The following is a 21,133-nucleotide window of genomic DNA, read 5'->3' as shown; positions in this document are numbered from 1 at the left end:
TCTTATCTATTTATGAAAGTGATTTAAAGTTTTATTCTGTTGCTTTGCCCACAGATTAAGGCACGTAATTCAAAGATAATAGACTCTTAATATCTAAATTTTTAGAAAATACTTAAGAAATTTTAAAGTGCTTTTTTTTTTTTTTTTTACGTATAGGCATTGAAGAAAAATTTAGGCCTTTTTATTCAAATCAATTGGAAGACTATGTAGAAGAGGATGTGAAGAGTTTAAAGGTGGGTGACATACCAGCTGCATTAAAGCAAATACCGTATCAGTCATGAAAACCAAAGCATTACACTTTACTACTGAGATTCGAGCTAAGCAGCTGGGGAACTGGGAAGTTCCCCTGTAGGGGGGGCATGGCAACCCACTTCAGTACTCTTACCTGGAGAATCCTCATGGACAGAGGCGCCTGGTGGGCTGCAGTCCATGAGGTTCCAGAGTCGGACACAACTGAGTGACTAAGAACAACAGAAAGCACAGCTTGGTAACCACAAAAAAACAAAATTAGCAGTTTTATGCAGGTATCATCAAGTTAGCATTACTGGACCCATTCCTCTGTCAAAACAAATGAAGTGAGAGGAAAATATATCTAGCAATATGGAAAAAGATAAGCACAGCATCACTGGAATAGGGTGGAAAGTAACCATAGGTGGGTCAGTCATTTTGAAGAATTCTTGAAAGATTAAAACGCCAACAGAAATATCTTTTGAGACATATAACAGGAAAAAAGTTTTAAAAGGCCAACTCAAACATAATACTCAAGAAGTCCTGGAGGAGGAAGTCTTAGGTCAGCGTATAGAGGAACAGATCTCACCTGGCACGTTGGCGGGCATTGTCACCTGGGAGCCATGCTTGTGTTTGTTTCAGAAGTTGACTCTTCCCCCCAGCCCCTCCGTGCTGAGCAGCAGATGGGAGCAGACCCTTCCCGGGATCACAGAGGTTTGTCAGAGACCGTAGCCAGCTAACCAGCCAAGAGGAGCAGAGACTTCCCCCACTCACATGCTCGGGAAACAAGCTATTGTCCTAAGTCTTACCATATTGCTCTTATCATGGGAGAGAGACTGCGCTAAATAAAACAGGCAGGAAACAGAGGTTTTAAAATACATACAGATACACACACGCAATCAGACAGTCAAGAACTGCCAGACTTTTGAGGGACACCTACACTGTAACAGAGAGGTACCCGGTGCAAACCAAGGAAGCAATCACAAGGACATCGAGGAAGGCAGTTGCTAAAGCAGAAAAGCATGAGCGCAGCGCTCAGGGATATCTCACGATGATAAAAGCTTCATTTCACCAGAAAGATGATAGCCTGAAGTCTGTTGGCCTTTGAACAACACAGATTTGAACTGCATGGTCCACTTATACTCAGATTTTTCTCAATAAACACGTACTACATGATCGTCACTTGGTCGAATTTGTGACATGGAACGACAAATACCAAGGGCCGGCTGTAAAGATGTATTTGGATTTCCGGCTGTGAGAGAGGTGAGTGCCCCGATTCCTCTGTTCAAGGATCAGCTGTGTAATTTAGAGAAACCGGCTCAACTAGAGACAGAAAACCTGAATATTCCTATAACTATTAAAAGAGAGTTAAGCAGTCTTACAAGAAAATTCCACAACCACATAACTTAATCAGCAATTTCTGTCGAATATTCAGTGAAGAAGTTACCCCGATGTTATACAACTTGTCTGGATAACAGAAGAGGCAACTTTTATGAGATGAGCATAACCTTGATTCCCAAACCTGAAAGGCAGATACAAGAAAGGAAAACTACACAATGATTTCGCTTAACAATGTGGTTTTGAAAATCCTGAACAAAATGTAAACAAGTTGAATCCACCAATGGACGATAAAGATTGCAAAAGATATGTGGTTTCACTAACAGAAAAGCAAAGTGAATTCATTATAATTTTTCATCCATTAGATCAACAAGAGTTTTGAAAGACTGATACATCAAGTGTTGGTGAAAATGCAAAGTAACAGACACTTTCATGCAGTATTAGTAACAATGTAAGTTGGTAAAGTTTATTGAAATGTGAAGCATCTATCAGACTTTTAAGCATGAACTTTTGCTGCAGCTCTGCTTAGTAATCTATCCTGTTCACGTGTATGCTCAAAGATTTAGCTTCAGATGTTTGCACCTTTGTGAGACTTAAAATTTGGAAATATATAAATTTGGAAATCACCCAAATATTTCTAAGTAGATGTACTAAGTTATGCTTCAGTTCACTTCAGTCACTCAGTCACGTCTGACTGTTTGCAATGCCATGAACCACAGCACGCCAGGCCTCTGTGTCCATCACCAACTCCTGGAGTCCACCCAAACCCATGTCGGTGATGCCATCCAACTCTCATCCTCTGTCGTCCCCTTCTCCTCCTGCCCTCAATCTTTCCCAGCATCACGGTCTTTTCAAATGAGTTAGCTCTCCACATTAGGTGGCCAAAGTATTGGAGTTTCAGCTTCAACATCAGCCCCTCCAGTGAACACCCCGGACTAATCTTCTTTAGGATGGACTGGTTGGATCTCTTTGCAGTCCAAGGGGCTCTCAAGTCTTCCCCAACACCACAGTTGAAAAGCATCAATTCTTCTGCGCTCAGCTTTCTTTATAGTCCAACTCTCACATCCATACATGACTACTGGAAAAACCATAGCCTTGACTAGATGGACCTTTGTTGGTAATGTCTCTGCTTTTTAATATGCTGTCTAGGTTGGTCATAACTTTCCTTCCAAGGAGCAAGTGTCTTTTAATTTCATGGCTACAGTCACCATCTGCAGTGATTTTGGAGCCCAGAAAAATAAAGTCAGCCACTGTCTCCCCATCTATCTGCCATGAAGTGATGGGACCGGATGCCATAATCTTAGTTTTCTGAATGTTGAGCTTTAAGCCAATTTTTTCACTCTCCTCTTTCACTTTCATCAAGAGGCTCTTTAGTTCTTCTTCACTTTCTGCCACAAGGGTGGTATCATCTGCATATCTGAGGTTATTGATATTTCTCCCGGCAATCTTGATTCCAGCTTGTGCTTCCTCCAGCCCAGCATTTCTCATGATGTACTCTGCATAGAAGTTAAATAAGCAGGGTGACAATATACAGCTTTGACATACTCCTTTTCCTATTTGGAACCAGTCTATCGTTCCATGTCCAGTTCTAACTGTTGCTTCCTGACCTGCATACAAATTTCTCAAGAGGCAGGTCAGATGGTCTGGTATTCCCATCTCTTTCAGAATTTTCCAGAGTTTATTGTGATCCACACAGTCAAAGGCTTTAGCATAGTCAATAAAGCAGAAATAGATGTTTTTCTGGAACTCTCTTACTTTGTCGATGATCCAGCAGATGTTGGCAATTTGATCTCTGGTTCCTCTGCCTTTTCTAAAACCAGCTTGAACATCTGGAAGTTCACGGTTCACGTATTGCTGAAGCCTGGCTTGGAGAATTTTGAGCATTTACTAGCATGTGAGATGAGTGCAATTGTGCAGTAGTTTGAGCATTCTTTGGTATTGCCTTTCTTTGGGATTGGAATGAAAACTGACCTTTTCCAGTCCTGTGGCCACTGCTGAGTTTTCCAAATTTGCTGACGTATTGAGTGCAACACTTTCACAGCATCATCTTTTAGAATTTGAAATAGCTCAACTGGAATTCCATCACCTCCACTAGCTTTATTCATAGTGATGCTTCCTAAGGCCCACTTGACTTCACATTCCAGGATTCCGGCTCTAGGTGAGTGTGAATGATCACACCTTCATGATTATCTGGGTTATGATCTTTTTTGTACAGTTCTTCTGTGTATTCCTGCCACCTCTTCTTAATATCTTCTGCTTCTGTTAGGTCCATGCCATTTCTGTCCTTTATTGAGCCCATATTTGCATGAAGTTATGGTTAGTAAACAGTGTCAGACTTTATTTTTCTGGGCTCCAAAATCACTGCAGATGGTGACTACAGCCATGAAATTAAAAGACGCCTATTCCTTGGAAGGAAAGTTGTGACCAACCTAGATAGCATATTCAAAAGCAGAGACATTACTTTGCCAACAAAGGTTCATCTAGTCAAGGCTATGGTTTTTCCTGTGGTCATGTATGGATGTGAGAGTTGGATTGTGAAGAAGGCTGAACGCCGAAGAATTGATGCTTTTGAACTGTGGTGTTGGAGAAGACTCTTGAGAGCCCCTTGGACTGCAAGGAGATCCAACCAGTCCATTCTGAAGGAGATCAGCCCTGGGATTTCTTTGGAAGGACTGATGCTAAAGCTGAAACTCCAGTACTTTGGCTATCTCATGTGAAGAGTTGACTCATTGGAAAAGACTCTGATGCTGGGAGGGATAGGGGGCAGGAGGAGAAGGGGACGACAGAGGATGAGATGGCTGGATGGCATCACTGACTCGATGGACATGAGTCTCAGTGAACTCCGGGAGTTGGTGATGGACAGGGAGGCCTGGCGTGCTGCGATTCATGGGGTCACAAAGAGTCGGACATGACTGAGCAACTGATCTGATCTGATCTGGTCTGATAGTAACTATATAATCATTTAGGAGTGGTGGAAACTAACAAATGAAATGGAAAGATCTTCAAGACTTATTGTAAGTGAAAAAATAAATCGCAAAACCACAGAGCATGACTCTGTACATGTGAGTGCTCAGTTGCTCAGTCGTGATAAATAATAATAAAAAAAATTTTTTTCATCAATCAGCTTTATATGCAAGGGTTTATTTTGGTTTCATTATATTCGTTGGTCTATATGTCTTTCCTTAGTCCAATACCACACTGTTTGATTACTGTAGCCACGTAGTGAGTTTTGAAATCAGGAATCTTTTTAAGATTGTTGTGGCTATTTAGGAAAAAAAGTTCATTTATTTTTTTTTAATATTCACTGCTTGTAAGAACTATGTGATATTTCTACCTTCTGAAAAATTCATTCTTGTAAAAATTTTTTGGAACTATTTTCTGCTGTTTACCTAAAGTGTGTTTTTATGCTCTTAATTTTAGAAAGAGTTTCCAGGCCAAAATGAAATTGTAAAGAGAATGAAGTCTCTCCAAATTGACTGTGTGGCAATAGCTCCAAGCAGGTCAAATTCAGGTAACTTATATTGTGATTGAAAATCTATTTATTTACTTGTTTGCTCGTTCACTCACACAACTGCGTAAAATGTTATTTGAAATTGTATGAGAAAAAGAAGCTGTAAAATTTAACGCCTATCTTAAAGGAATTAATAGTATATTTGGAGTTAAGATACATATGGGCTTCCCTGATAGCTCAGTTGGTAAAGAATCCGCCTGCAGTGCAGGAGACCCTGGTTCGATCCCTGGGTTGGGAAGATCCCCTGGAGAAGGGAAAGGCTACCCACTGCAGTATTCTGGCCTGGAGAATTCCACGGACTGTATAGTCTATGGGGTTGCAAAGAGTCAGACACGACTGAGCAACATTCACTTTCAAGATACATGTATTTGAAATACTGGGTAACAACAGGTTCACCAAAATCATCAAGTATCCTGAACACATACTCTGATAGGGACACATAATATATCTGATAGGGAGGAGGTGACAGTTCATGAAAAAGAAAGAACACAGGCAGGAGCAAAGTCCTCGAGAAGGTCAGGGACGGGCACATCCAGAGGACGTGCAGAGAGGCTGGCCTCAGAGTCAAGCAGGGGTGCTTTTCTCATTGTCACAAAAGGGAAAGCAGAGTCTCAGAAATTAAAGCCACTCATCAGTTGTCTGTTCTGGGGCAAATTACTCAACTTCTTGTGAGCCTCATCCATCATTATGGTAATAATTGCTCCTGGTCTTTTGTGCTAAGTCACTTCAGTCGTGTCTGACTCTTTGCAACCCTGTGGACTGTAGTCTGCCAGGCTCCTCTGTCCATGGGATTCTCTAGGCAAGTATACTGGAGTGGGTTGCCATTTCCTCTTCCAGGGGATCTTCCTGACCCAGGGATCGAACCCGCGTCTCTTGCATCTCCTGCACTGGCAGGCGGGTTCTTTACCACCAGCACCACCCGGGAAGCCCACTCCTAGTCTTACAGGGCTTTTAAAGAATAAAAGAACCCACGGAAATGCTTAGCCCAGAGCTGCTGCCGTTCTCATTTTCCAGCCCTCATCACACCAAGGAGACACTTTCTCTGCTCCAACACAAGTCCCTTTCTTCCTTAGTCATTCCTACAACACCTGCTTTTCTGCTGCTTGGTTATAACTTTTCTTGTGCTGTCTCACCACCAGCAGGACAACCACTCACTACCTATGCAACTAGGAGGAAGACCAACTAGTAAATGCTCTTTATTTGTTCTCAGAGTTTTCAGTCTCTTGTCCGAGGTGCAGATTCCCGATGGTGCTCGGGGTCTGTTTTACTTCTTAGTGTTCCATGATGCTCTTTCCGATGCTGGTCATTTCTTTCCAGCCACAGAACAGCCCAGTTCACTGCACAGCTCACAGGGCTTCGGCATGGGTCCCGTGGAGGAGTCCTGGTTTGCTCCCGCCCCAGATCACCAGCCGGAGGAGAATGACTTCCTGCTGCACAGTAAACTCCAGGAAGAGGCCAACTACCACCTTTATGGCAGCCGCATGGACAGGCGTACAAAAGAGCAGCCCAGACCAAACATGGCTTACAGCAGTGAGGAGGAGAGGAGACGCAGGGTCTCCCATGACCCTTTTGCACAACAGAGACCTTATGAGAATGCTCAGAGCCCAGGGATAAAAGGCCTCGCTTACCCTGGTGTGATGAGTCACACCAGTGCAGCCCAGCAGCCAGCGGGGCTAAGCAGCCAACCCCAGTCACCATACTGGAGAGATGGATCATTTCATCCGCTTGGAGTGAGACCGCTGGACCTGGGGACCATGAGTCCACGAGTTTGGTATGGGCCAAACCCAGGCCACATGCCAAGCCTGTATAAAACTCCAGTGCCTGAGACCAACCTCCTGGGGAACACACCCACCATTCCATTCACCTCCTTGCCATCAAGAGGTAAATGGGCCTTGGAGTCACACTGTTCTTTTAAATTTTCCTGAAAATAAAGCCAGCCACTACTCTGTCAGAAACTAGAAGGTAACAAAGGTCAAGCTGTTTGGAGTCTTCAGCCGCCAGACGCACCTTGCCACCCCGGAATAGTCTCATCAGACCCCTCAGCCTAGGCTGTCTGTTCAGGTGGGCTTCAGGCAGCTACCCACACGTGCGGGGTGACAGAGCCTGGCCTCCAGGAGGCGTCCTCCGCTCTAAGCCGAATCTCAGTAGTCCACTGTGTCCTGGCTCTGATGTAAGGGGAAGTAACTGCCTGTATTCTTTCACTTGCTTGCTGTTTTCTGAAGGTAAGAAGTAAGTCTCAGACACGTTCATCCTTTATCTCGTCTAGACCAGAGACTACCATTTGTGATGAAAACCACATTGTTGGGCAACCATCCCCTCCAGAACTCTTCCTTCTTCCCAAACTGAACCTGTCCCCGTTAGACACTAACTCCCCTTTCTCCCTCCTTCCCAGCCCCAGGCAGTCAACCTTCCGCTTTCTGTCTCTACAAATTTGATGACTCTGGGACCTCATATAAGTAGAGTTGTATGGCATTTGTCCTTTTGTAACTGGCTTACTTCACTGAAGAGTGTCCTCAAGGTTCATCCATGCTACATCATGTGCCATTATTCCCTTATTTTAAGGCTAAATAGTAATGCATTATTATTATGTGGTCCATCCAAAATGGACCACATTTTGTTTATCTGTTCATCTGTTGACGGACACTTGGATAGCTTCCACTTTTTGGCTGTTAGGAATAATGCTACGAACATGTGTGTATAGATATCGGATTAAGACCCTGCTTTCAGTTCTTTGGGGCATATACAAGTAGAATTCCTGCATCGTATGGCAGTTTTTTTTAACTTTTTGAGGAACCACCACTGGTTACCACAGTGGCTGCATCTTTTTCTATTCCCACTAGCAGCGCACAGAGGTTCGTTTCTCCACATCCTTGCTGACACTGGTTGTTTTCTGTATTTTTGATAGTTTCCAACCTAATGGATGTGAGATGATTCAGCCAACTTTTTTTTTTTTTTATAATTAATTTTATTTTATTTTTAAACTTTACATAATTGTATTAGTTTTGCTAAATATCAAAATGAATCCACCACAGGTATACATGTGTTCCCCATCCTGAACCCTCCTCCCTCCTCCCTCCCCATACCATCCCTCTGGGTCGTACCAGTGCACCAGCCCCAAGCATCCAGTATCGTGCATTGAACCTGGATTGGCATCTCATTTCATACATGATATTTTACATGTTTCAATGCCATTCTCCAAAATCTTCCCACCCTCTCCCTCTCCCACAGAGTCCATAAGACTGTTCTATACATCAGTGTCTCTTTTGCTGTCTCGTATACAGGGTTATCGTTACCATCTTTCTAAATTCCATATATATGCGTTAGTATACTGTATTGGTGTTCTTCCTTCTGGCTTACTTCACTCTGTATAATAGGCTCCAGTTTCATCCACCTCATTAGAACTAATTCAAATGTATTCTTTTTAATGGCTGAGTAATACTCCATTGTGTATATGTACCACAGCTTTCTTATCCATTCATCTGCTGATGGACATCTAGGTTGCTTCCATGTCCTGGCTATTACAAACAGTGCTGTGATGAACATTGGGGTACACGTGTCTCTTTCCCTTCTGGTTTCCTCAGTGTGTATGCCCAGCAGTGGGATTGCTGGATCATAAGGCAGTTCCATTTCCAGTTTTTTAAGGAATCTCCACACTGTTCTCCATAGTGGCTGTACTAGTTTGCATTCCCACCAACAGTGTAAGAGGGTTCCCTTTTCTCCACACCCTCTCCAGCATTTATTATTTGTAGACTTTTGGATTGCAGCCATTCTGACTGGTGTGAAATGGTACCTCATAGTGGTTTTGATTTGCATTTCTCTGATAATGAGTGATGTTGAGCATCTTTTCATGTGTTTGTTAGCCATCTGTATGTCTTCTTTAGAGAAATGTCTATTTAGATCTTTGGCCCATTTTTTGATTGGGTCATTTATTTTTCTGGATTTGAGCTGTAGGAGTTGCTTGTATATTTTTGAGATTAGTTGTTTGTCCGTTGCTTCATTTGCTATTATTTTCTCCCATTCTGAAGGCTGTCTTTTCACCTTGCTAATAGTTTCCTTTGATGTGCAGAAGCTTTTAAGTTTAATTAGGTCCCATTTGTTTATTTTTACTTTTATTTCCAGTATTCTGGGAGGTGGGTCATAGAGGATCCTGCTGTGATGTATGTCAGAGAGTGTTTTGCCTATGTTCTCCTCTAGGAGTTTTATAGTTTCTGGTCTTACGTTGAGATCTTTAATCCATTTTGAGTTTATTTTTGTATATGGTGTTAGAAAGTGTTCTAGTTTCATTCTTTTACAAGTGGTTGACCAGATTTCCCAGCACCACTTGTTAAAGAGATTGTCTTTAATCCATTGTATATTCTTGCCTCCTTTGTCAAAGATAAGGTGTCCATATGTGCGTGGATTTATCTCTGGGTTTTCTATTTTATTCCATTGATCTATATTTCTGTCTTTGTGACAGTACCATACTGTCTTGATGACTGTGGCTTTGTAGTAGAGCCTGAAGTCAGGTAGGTTGATTCCTCCAGTTCCATTTGTCTTTCTCAAGATCGCTTTGGCTATTCGAGGTTTTTTGTATTTCCATACAAATTGTGAAATTATTTGTTCTAGCTCTGTGAAGAATACTGTTGGTAGCTTGATAGGGATTGCATTGAATCTATAAATTGCTTTGGGTAGTATACTCATTTTCACTATATTGATTCTTCCAATCCATGAACATGGTATATTTCTCCATCTATTAGTGTCCTCTTTGATTTCTTTCACCAGTGTTTTATAGTTTTCTATATATAGGTCTTTAGTTTCTTTAGGTAGATATATTCCTAAGTATTTTATTCTTTTCGTTGCAATGGTGAATGGAATTGTTTCCTTAATTTCTCTTTCTGTTTTCTCATTATTAGTGTATAGGAATGCAAGGGATTTCTGTGTGTTGATTTTATATCCTGCAACTTTACTATAATCATTGATTAGTTCTAGTAATTTTCTGGTGGAGTCTTTAGGGTTTTCTATATAGAGGATCATGTCATCTGCAAATCGTGAGAGTTTTACTTCTTTTCCAATTTGGATTCCTTTTATTTCTTTTTCTGCTCTGATTGCTGTGGCCAAAACTTCCAAAACTATGTTGAATAGTAATGGTGAAAGTGGGCACCCTTGTCTTGTTCCTGACTTTAGAGGAAATGCTTTCAATTTTTCACCATTGAGGATAATGTTTGCTGTGGGTTTGTCATATATAGCTTTTATTATGTTGAGGTATGTTCCTTCTATTCCTGCTTTCTGGAGAGTTTTTATCATAAATGGGTGTTGAATTTTGTCAAAGGCTTTCTCTGCATCTATTGAGATAATCATATGGTTTTTGTTTTTCAATTTGTTAATGTGGTGTATTACATTGATTGATTTGCGGATATTGAAGAATCCTTGCATCCCTGGGATAAAGCCCACTTGGTCATGGTGTATGATCTTTTTAATGTGTTGTTGGATTCTGATTGCTAGAATTTTGTTTAGGATTTTTGCATCTATGTTCATCAGTGATATTGGCCTGTAGTTTTCTTTTTTTGTGGGATCTTTGTCAGGTTTTGGTATTAGGGTGATGGTGGCCTCATAGAATGAGTTTGGAAGTTTACCTTCCTCTGCAATTTTCTGGAAGAGTTTGAGCAGGATAGGTGTTAGCTCTTCTCTAAATTTTTGGTAGAATCCAGCTGTGAAGCCATCTGGACCTGGGCTTTTGTTTGCTGGAAGATTTTTGATTACAGTTTCAATTTCCGTGCTTGTGATGGGTCTGTTAAGGTTTTCTATTTCTTCCTGGTTGAGTTTTGGAAAGTTGTACTTTTCTAAGAATTTGTCCATTTCTTCCTCGTTGTCCATTTTATTGGCATATAATTGTTGATAATAGTCTCTTATGATCCTTTGTATTTCTGTGTTGTCTGTTGTGATCTCTCCATTTTCGTTTCTAATTTTATTGATTTGATTTTTCTCCCTTTGTTTCTTGATGAGTCTGGCTAATGGTTTGTCAATTTTATTTATCCTTTCAAAGAACCAGCTTTTGGCTTTGTTGATTTTTGCTATGGTCTCTTTTGTTTCTTTTGCATTTATTTCTGCCCTAATTTTTAAGATTTCTTTCCTTCTACTAACCCTGGGGTTCTTCATTTCTTCCTTTTCTAGTTGCTTTAGGTGTAGAGTTAGGTTATTTATTTGACTTTTTTCTTGTTTCTTGAGGTGTGCCTGTATTGCTATGAACTTTCCCCTTAGGACTGCTTTTACTGTGTCCCACAGGTTTTGGGTTGTTGTGTTTTCATTTTCATTCGTTTCTATGCAAATTTTGATTTCTTTTTTGATTTCTTCTGTGATTTGTTGGTTATTCAGCAGCGTGTTGTTCAGCCTCCATATGTTGGAATTTTTAATAGTTTTTCTCCTGTAATTGAGATCTAATCTTACTGCATTATGGTCAGAAAAGATGCTTGGAATGATTTCTATTTTTTTGAATTTACCAAGGCTAGCTTTATGGCCCAGGATGTGATCTATCCTGGAGAAGGTTCCATGTGCGCTTGAGAAAAAGGTGAAATTCATTGTTTTGGGATGAAATGTCCTATAGATATCAATTAGGTCTAACTGGTCTATTGTATCATTTAACGTTTGTGTTTCCTTGTTAATTTTCTGTTTAGTTGATCTATCCATAGGTGTGAGTGGGGTATTAAAGTCTCCCACTATTATTGTGTTATTGTTAATTTCTCCTTTCATACTTGTTAGCATTTGTCTTACATACTGCGGTGCTCCTGTGTTGGGTGCATATATATTTATAATTGTTATATCTTCTTCTTGGATTGATCCTTTGATCATTATGTAGTGACCTTCTTTGTCTCTTTTCACAGCCTTTGTTTTAAAGTCTATTTTATCTGATATGAGTATTGCTACTCCTGCTTTCTTTTGGTCCCTATTTGCATGGAAAATCTTTTTCCAGCCCTTCACTTTCAGTCTGTATGTGTCCCCTGTTTTGAGGTGGGTCTCCTGTAGACAACATATGTAGGGGTCTTGTTTTTGTATCCATTCAGCCAGTCTTTGTCTTTTGGTTGGGGCATTCAACCCATTTACGTTTGAGGTAATTACTGATAAGTATGATCCCGTTGCCATTTACTTTATTGTTTTGGGTTCGAACTTATACACCGTTTTTGTGTTTCCTGTCTAGAGAATATCCTTTAGTATTTGTTGGAGAGCTGGTTTGGTGGTGCAGAATTCTCTCAGCTTTTGCTTGTCTGAGAAGCTTTTGATTTCTCCTTCATACTTGAATGAAATCCTTGCTGGGTACAATAATCTGGGCTGTAGGTTATTTTCTTTCATCATTTTAAGTATGTCTTGCCATTCCCTCCTGGCTTGAAGAGTTTCTATTGAAAGATCAGCTGTTATCCTTATGGGAATTCCCTTGTGTGTTATTTGTTGTTTTTCCCTTGCTGCTTTTAATATTTGTTCTTTGTGTTTGATCTTTGTTAATTTGATTAATATGTGTTTTGGGGTGTTTCGCCTTGGGTTTATCCTGTTTGGGATTCTCTGGGTTTCTTGGACTTGGGTGATTATTTCCTTCCCCAGTTTAGGGAAGTTTTCAACTATTATCTCCTCAAGTATTTTCTCATGGTCTTTCTTTTTGTCTTCTTCTTCTGGAACCCCTATGATTCGAATGTTGTAGCGTTTAATATTGTCCTGGAGGTCTCTGAGATTGTCCTCATTTCTTTTAATTCGTTTTTCTTTTATTCTCTCTGATTCATTTATTTCTACCATTCTATCTTCTAATTCACTAATCCTATCTTCTGCCTCTGTTATTCTACTATTTGTTGCCTCCAGAGTGTTTTTAATTTCATTTATTGCATTATTCATTATATATTGACTCTTTTTTATTTCTTCTAGGTCCTTGTTAAACCTTTCTTGCATCTTCTCAATCCTTGTCTCCATGCTATTTATCTGTGATTCCATTTTAATTTCAAGATTTTGGATCAGTTTCACTATCATTATTCGGAATTCTTTATCAGGTAGATTCCCTATCTCTTCCTCTTTTGTTTGGTTTGGTGGGCATTTATCCTGTTCCTTTATCTGCTGGCTATTCCTCTGTCTCTTCATCTTGTTTAAATTGCTGAGTTTGGGGTGTCCTTTCTGTATTCTGGCAGTTTGTGGAGTTCTCTTTATTGTGGCTTTTCCTTGCTGTGTGTGGGTTTGTACAGGTGGCTTGTCAAGGTTTCCTGGTTAGGGAAGCTTGTGTCGGTGTTCTGATGGGTGGAGCTGTATTTCTTCTCTTTGTTCAGTCGCGCTGTGGGGAGGGAGGGAGGGATGCTGCAAACAAATAACACTGGCGTGCGCTCGCAGTGCCTCAGCCACACTGGGTCTGCCCCCGCTCATGGCGCCTGTAGCCTCCCTGCCCACACCGCTCGGGCTCTAGGTTGTTCCGCCGGGAACAATCCGAGGCTGGCCCTGGGCTGCATGTACCTCCCAGGTCCAAGCCGCTCAGGTTCAGGCACTCGGGTAGTCCTCAGAGGCGCAGACTCAGTTGGGCCTGAGTTTTGTGCTCTTCCCAGGTTTGGCGAGCGCCAATGCTGTGACTTATCGCCTCCCCACCACTCGGTTATCTGGGTGTAAAACCGGCGCACCTTCTCAGGCAGATGTTAACCGTCCAGACCCCCAAGAAGTTTTAGTTAGCAAAGAAGCCTGCTTACAGTTTTATAGATAATGTCTCTCTGGGGCTGCGATTGCCCCCTTCCGGCTCTGGCTGCCTGTCACCGGAGGGGGAAGGTCTGCAGCCAGCTATCTCTGTTCAGTTCTTTGTTCCGTGCGCGGGCCTGGCGGTGTCTTAGGTTGGGGCTGGCTTTTCGCGTGGTAGATATCCCACAGTCTGGTTTGCTAGCCCAAATTATTTTGCTCAGATAGTGCTCAGGGTATTCAGGCCAGATTCTTACTCTAAGCGATGCAGCCCGCGCTGCGCCTCCCTGCCCAGCCCCCGCTTGCTAATGGCGCGTGCAGGCGTCTGCGCTGCTTCTCCGCTGGGGGAGTTACCGTAGGACTCGCAGTCTTCGAGTTTTAATTATTTATTTTTTCTCCCTGTTATGTTGCCCTCTGTGCTTCCAAAGCTCGGCACAGATTCGGCAGTGAGAAGGTTTCCTGGTGTTTGGAAACTTCTCTCTTTTTAAGACTCCCTTCCCGGGACGGAACTCCGTCCCTCCCTCTTTTGTCTCTTTTTTTGTCTTTTATATTTTTTCCTACCTCCTTTCGAAGAGTTGGATTGCTTTTCTGGGTGCCTGATGTCCTCTGCCGGCATTCAGAAGTTGTTTTGTGGAATTTACTCGACGTTTAAATGCTCTTTTGATGAATTTGTGGGGGAGAAAGTGTTCTCCCCATCCTACTCCTCCGCCATCTTGGCTCCTCCCTCTCAGCCAACTTTTAAAGAAGAAAATTTCAAGTGGTGGCATAGGATAAATAATTTTACTTAAGCATTTGGAATAGAGTCCTGCCCCTTTACCAGGCTGTACTTTTTTCTCTTCCTTTCAGTCTAGATATACTACTAATCTCTGTGTGTTTCTTTCTAATTAGATGAGTCTTCAAAATATACCATACACAGCAGTTCTGGCATTCAGATTGGCGACAGTAATTACATGGAGATTGGTGGAATGAGTTCATCGGTGCTCGACAGCACATACATGAACTTGAAAGAAGAGCCGGCTTCTAAGTACCAAGCTATCTTTGGTAAGATGCCCTTGAAGGACTCATCCTACAGCAACCTTGAACCTTCTCACCTAATTATTTCTCTGATTACTCTCCCTGAAGATGCCGTATTGCTCCTCATGTAATTTCCATAGAAGTGCTTTGTAACTTATTTATGTGTACCGAGGACATAATTAGAGTATCTAATTCACGGGTTTGCTATGAAAGTGAAATGAGTCAATGCAAATAAGGCGCTTACGCACTGCCTGGCCCATAGTAAGGTCTAGAGAACTGTTAGACACATCAGCATCATCAACATGGCCGCCCAGACCCAGGAGCTCATCAGGCCCTCAGCAAAAGGGATTCCGTAAAAGACAGAAGACTATGCCCTCAGCTGCACTTGCATAATAAAAATTAGAGGGCTTTCTCACATGGGGTTCCACTATACAGCCTCATAACATTAATCCCAAAACACGACCTGGGAAAAACGGTGTGATTTAAGAACCCAGCTTCCTAATTAACCCCAGGATTGGCATTCTTTTTTTAATCAAGGGCCAGAGAGTAAATGTTTCCGGCTTCGCTGGCCATCTCTGTTGTAGCTCCTCAATTGACACCACTTCCATGAGGGCCTCCCTGGTGGCTCAGGTGATAAAAAACTCGCCTGCAGTGTGGGAGACCTAGGCCAGATCCCTGGTTTGGGAAGATCCCCTGGAGGAGGGCATGGCAACCCACTCCAGTCTTTTTCCCCAGAGAATCCCCATGGACAGAGAATCCTGGTGGGCTGCAATCCTGGGACCGCAGAGCCGGACAGGACTGAGCGACTGAGCAGAGCACACAGCACAGCTGACCCCGCAGCACACCAGTAGCCTCAGGCAGCAGGTGCACGGATGGGTGTGGCCACGTTCTAATAAAACTTTAAGACATGCAGTGGGCCACGTGTGGCTCACAGGCCATAGTTGGCCAAAGTGAAAGTGAAGTCGTGTCCGACTCTGCGACCCCTGAACTGTAGCCTGCCAGGCTCCTGTGTCCATGGGATTTTCCAGGCAAGAATACTGGAGTGGGTTGCCCCATCTAATCCTCTCAAAGCCAGTCTTTAATGCACTAGAGCAGAGGTTCCTAAGGTTTGGGGTGACAGGGTACCTTTGAGAACCTGCTGGAGCCCAGGGTCCCTCTCCTGGTGAAGCACTGAGACTCTGGCCGGGAGGCTGACACCTGGTGGTGACGGTCAGAGCTGCACTGCGGGAGCCGAGGAAAGAATGGGTGTTCTGCGGGGGCATGAGGTGTCTCTATTATTCCGCTTACTGAACATCACAGAATATGGCTTGTTTGTGGTGGTGTGGTGGTTATATACTTCTGTTTGCTTCATTTTATTATTTTTATGAAGGCCTGAGAGGAAGGAACCAGTAGGGAGAGAGGGGTTACGGCTCTAGGAGAAAGGAGGACTGAGTGGGGCAGGGGAAGGATGAGCCCAGAAATAATGCACCCGTGAAAAGACAGTGCAATCAAAGAGTTTCCACGCAGTGGTCTCAGTGTCCTGGACCAAGTAAGAGGAATGCACACTGCTGGGGGAAGGTATCCTGAGTTGAGTGACCTTAATTCTGGCCAGATGTAACCAGAAAAGGCCCAAAAGGAACGAAAATGGTGTTTTCCCCCTTGACGTCAGGAAAGTGTAAACAGGAGCTGTGGCTCAGCTGGTACGGAACAGCCTCGCAGCCGAGGGGGCCGCTCCCAGGAGGAAGCAGGTCCTCACGTGGGCTGGTGGACAGGTGAGGGTCATCCAGGGAGCCGACAGCCAGAGCGTGGGGAAGTTAACCTTTCTTACTGACTCCTGGTACTCTCTACTTTATGCAGGTGTTTGAAGCCAGATGTTCACCTGGCCATAGCTCAATGCCTTCTCCTCTTTTGTTTGGCAGATAATACCACTAGTCTGACTGATAAACACCTGGACCCGGTCAGGGAGAATCTGGGGAGACACTGGAAAAACTGTGCCCGTAAGCTGGGTTTCTCTGAATCTCAGATCGATGAAATTGACCACGACTATGAGCGAGATGGACTGAAAGAAAAGGTTTACCAGATGCTCCAAAAGTGGCTGATGCGGGCCGGCAGCAAGGGGGCCACAGTGGGAAAGCTGGCCTGTGCGCTCTACCTGTGCTCGCGGATAGACCTGGTCAACTGCTTGATCCGCATCAGCCAGAGCTAAGCCCACAGGGGCTCCTGCGGCGGGGCCACCTCCTCCCCAGTGAAAGCCTGCTGCCTGCGGCGACTCGGACTTCTTTTCTCCCTGACACAGGGGGTGCTGTGTCTGCATAAAAATCACTTCCTGCCTTTCACAGCTGGAGGATGGAAAAGGGAACCGACAGCAAACCACCCGCTACGCAGGACGACCTATTCGTGGCCAAGGCCCAACCCAACAAGAAGCCTAATTGGGCTCTGAAAAGGAGAGAGTTGAAAAGATCATTTTTTTCTTTCATATTATCCCATAATCTTCATGCTATTCATTCTGGTTTCTGGGAGTTTTGTTTGAGCAAGGAAAAAAAAAAAATTCGGAGAACATAACCTAAATCAGCTTTCTAATTTTACACTGTCTTCTCCACATAGGCGCCTGTTATAACCAAAGTAAAAAAAAAAAATTCTCATCCAGTCGGATAGCGGAAAACTGGAGGGGGAGACGGTCCTGAGCTGTGGGAGGGGGCAGGGTGATTCCTTTCCCAGATGGATCCCTTGTGACCACTGTTCTCTAAATTCCAAACAGGTTTTAATCAGTGTCAGAGGCAAAATGCAGACAATGTTTTAATAGACTAATTAAAATAAAATTTTGTACCTCAAATAGAAGCCACTGAAATGATGTGTTTGTATAAACGAAACAGTGTGAGATTCTCCATGGTGACTTTACCACGTGGGTCGGCGTTTCCTTTTCACCTGGCTACTGGCAGGAGAGGGGAAGCTGGGGAGAAAAGAGCTTTCCTGACCGTGCATTTTGACTTTCAAAATGCAACACCCACGGGCCCGAGAGTCTAAGCACTGCTGTCCCACACACCTGGCTCAGGGGCCTTTCCTTCAGCCCCTACTGTCTAAACACTGGACCGAAGAGGGCTAAGTTTACACCTGAGGAGTTTGGATACTAGGCCCAAACGCCACAAGAACACTCGTCTTGGGCAGGAATCAACGAAGTGGAACGACACCGACTACAATACGAGAAAGAAGGCAACCTGTTCTTGGCTCCTAGAAAGGTATCCAGACCCTGAGGTTGATACTCGTAAGTGACACCCACTCCCAGGCCGCAGACCCTGGTCAGCAGAGTCCCCGCCTGTCGCTGTCGTGATAATCTTTGCTGTGGGTCAACACGGTGAAGTTAGATCTTCAGCAACACGAAAAGGAGTTATTTCTCACAAGACATTTTAAATAGTTTAAAAAGCTTTTCTAATTACAGTAATCAATAGGATAGGTCTCTATACGGTCAAGGTGTGAGAAGCATCTGATTACAAAGAAATCACTGAAGGACTAGTTCTATGGTGTAATCCAGACACAGGCCTCTGAAATCAAGCAGGCATTAGTTCCACTCTGGCTGTGCACCTGGGGCCTGCTTCCTGACCTTTCCCAGCCTCAGTTTATCTGTAAATAGGGTGCTAGGACATAAGGTAGGTGTGAGGATTAAAATTAAGATGATGCATCTCATTTTAGGTGCCTGGCGCAAAAAAGTTAAAGATGTTTTTTGATGTAGACCATGTTTAAAGTCTATTGAATTTGTTACAATATTGCTTCTGTTTTTATGTTTTGGTGTAGAGGCATGTGGGATCCTATCTCCCCCATCAGGGGTTGAACCCACACCCCTTTGCATTGGAAGGCAAAGTCTTAACCACCAGGGAAGTCCTTAAAAATAGTATTTTTAAAATTAGTTTTTATTGGAGTATGCCGGAGTCCAGCTCCAGCAGCCAGGGATTCAACCTGAAGAGATGGACGGTGTCGGCGATGATGATGTAGCCTCTGACTCACAGTACGGAGTGACATGTTTATTTCAAGCTTCAGGTTCTCTTTTATACTTTGACAAAAGCATTAGGTCAAAGGTTTGACATTTTTAGTTTCCCTCACCCAGATTTACTGTACTCAATTTGGGATTACATTGTAACTCATGCTACATTCCTCAGTTTCTTATCTTTCTAAATCCTGTTTGCCCCTAGCATCTTAAGATCATTATCTCCTAAAAAGGCTTCTAGCTATTCCTAATTAATCCTAAACCCAGCAAACTTCTTTTGCCATAAACATTCCCCTCACAAACAGGTCTCAGATGATAATCCTTCCCATGGCCTCAAGCTGCCTACTTGCTCATCCTGGGATATTCTTTGTAAAGATCCTTGAACAAATGTCAATGGTTATTTTATAGATTATTTTCTGGGCACAACTGTAGAAGGCTTTGTGCTTTCTCATGCTTCTCTCAAGCACCTTAACATTCTTTCCAGCCAACTCAACCAAAGAAAGGAAAGAACAAGTCAGAATCTCAAGGCCTAACTCCTTCATCCTGGGGCCGTGCCTGCGAGATGAGGAGAGGGGGCTGGGGCCGTGCCTCCATTTTGTCAGTAATACCTAAAGTGGCTCCCAACAGGAGTATAGTTGATTTATAATGCTTTGTTAGTTTCAGATGTACAGCAAAGTGAATGTTAAACATATATCCACTCTTTTTTAGATTCTTTTATAGATTCTTTAGGTCCTTATAGACTGTTGAGTTCTCTGTTAAACAGTAGGTTTTTATTAGTTGACATCAATAGCCTTAGCCTAAGACCTCAGCACTACCATTTTTGCTGACCAGTAGGATAACTAGTGTTAAAATTGTAGAATTATTTTTAACCCTCAACATCTCTGACAAGAAATCCCAATCAACATTTCATAAAAAAAAATAAGGAAATGTTGACCCCACCCAAGATTCTGAAAGTCAAACAACAGTAGCTGGAACATTACATATTTCTCTTTCCTTCTGTGCAGGAAATTGATGCAACAGCTTTATGTTGAAAAAACATTTTATCATAGTATTTAAATCAAACCTCCCTTTACTGCCAAGAAACTCCCATGGGTCAAGGAGGACACTGCGGGTAAAACAATGTCCTATGGCTGTAACACCAGGAAGCACTGTGCAATCCACTCCACTGTTACAATGGAAGGGTGTCCAGAAGAAGTAATATAAAATGCAAGGAAGCTGCTGGAATCTCCAAATCAAGACAAGGCTAAACAGCAGCCACCGATATGCGGTTGTTTTCTGTTAAGGGAGAGAGTGAAGTGAAGTGAAGTCGCTCAGTCGTGTCCGACTCTTTGCAACCCCATGGACTGTAGCCTATCAGGCTCTTCCGTCCATGGGATTTTCCAGGCAAGAGTGCTGGAGTGGATTGCCATTTCCTTCTCCAGGGGATCTTCCCAACCCAGGAATTGAACCCGGGTCTCCTGCATTGCAGGCAGACGCTGGAGAGAGTAGCCACAATCAAAAGGTATTGTTTTTTATTTTCCCTATGGAACCTTCAGCTGCAAATACTGTTTATAATCTTTAAAGACTGAACTGGTCGTAAGAAGCACACACACTCAACAGTGGTGAAATACACATAAAATCTGCCATCTCAACCGTCTTTAAGTGCACAGCCCTAGCACATTCACACTGTTTGCCGCCACGTTCCTGCAAAACTGAGGCTCTGCCCCCATTAGACACTAACCCTGCCCCCGGCCCAGCCCGACACCCACCTGCTTCCCACCTGGGCCGCAGGGGCCTCACTGATCTGGACTCACACGCGACTCCGTTTACAACCGAGCCTGCCGTCCTCGCCGATCCCCCGCCCCGGAGGCGGCCAGGGACCCCACGCGGACACAACCCCCATCCTCCGCACCTGGCGCCCCTCTCTGCTCCCGCCACAGCGCCGAGAAGCGGGAGCCCCGGCCTGTCTGCGGGATTCATCGGAGGCTCCGGCTTAGCTCTCGAGGCCCGGCCCCCCGCCCGCACCGCTCTCCAGCCGCCGCTGGCCCTCCCTAATCTCCAGGATCCCCGAGGGCAGGGGCCCTAGCGCGTGTGGGCCGGTGTAAAAACGCACAAAGCAAACCCCAGTCCCCTCCAGCTGTCAGGCTGGCGGCCCTGAGCCCACTCCTCCGCGAGGGCGAGACGCCGGTCACCGTTAGGCTACAGGTGACACCCAGAGGAGACGCTCTGTGCCGGTGTCCCCGGGAACCGCGAGCACAGGGGCGGCGAGGGATCGCCTGGACACCCTTGGTCTCCAGCTCAGCGCCCAGATTGCCCCGCGCATGCGTGCTCGGGGCGGAAGGGGTCGAGCTCGGGGCGGAAGGGGTCGAGCTCGGGGCGGAAGGGGTCGAGCTCGGGGCGACCGAGGGCCGGGCGCATGCGTGCTCGGGGCGGTGCGC

The 21,133-nt window shown here is 44.0% G+C and overlaps 1 protein-coding gene across 9 annotated transcripts in view; it reads left to right on the top strand.

Moving 5' to 3' along the window:
- RIPK1 (receptor interacting serine/threonine kinase 1) overlaps positions 1-17,575 on the top strand; it is a 33,809-nt gene extending 16,234 nt beyond the window's left edge. For 4 of the 9 annotated variants that reach the window (XM_086370447.1, XM_086370446.1, XM_086370450.1 and 1 more), the window contains exons 7-11: positions 157-233; positions 4,987-5,077; positions 6,395-6,958; positions 14,633-14,785; positions 16,657-17,575. In XM_086370447.1, the coding sequence (XP_086226573.1) occupies positions 157-233; positions 4,987-5,077; positions 6,395-6,958; positions 14,633-14,785; positions 16,657-16,943 (1,172 nt within the window). In that variant the 3' untranslated portion in view covers positions 16,944-17,575. Of the gene's footprint in view, positions 1-156; positions 234-4,986; positions 5,078-6,394; positions 7,300-14,632; positions 14,786-16,656 lie in introns of all 9 variants that reach the window. The other 5 variants (XR_015152613.1, XR_015152611.1, XR_015152615.1 and 2 more) reach the window with 2 other exon arrangements.
- The last annotated feature ends 3,558 nt before the right edge of the window (positions 17,576-21,133 follow it).

Source organism: Bos grunniens, chromosome 23 (genome assembly GCF_055505025.1).
Source record: "Bos grunniens cultivar Pamir isolate PY7600 chromosome 23, Bosgru_T2T1.0, whole genome shotgun sequence".
NCBI classification, from domain to species: Eukaryota; Metazoa; Chordata; class Mammalia; order Artiodactyla; family Bovidae; genus Bos; species Bos grunniens.
Note: the sequence above shows the minus strand (reverse complement) of the source record. Positions and strands in the feature narration are given on the sequence as shown.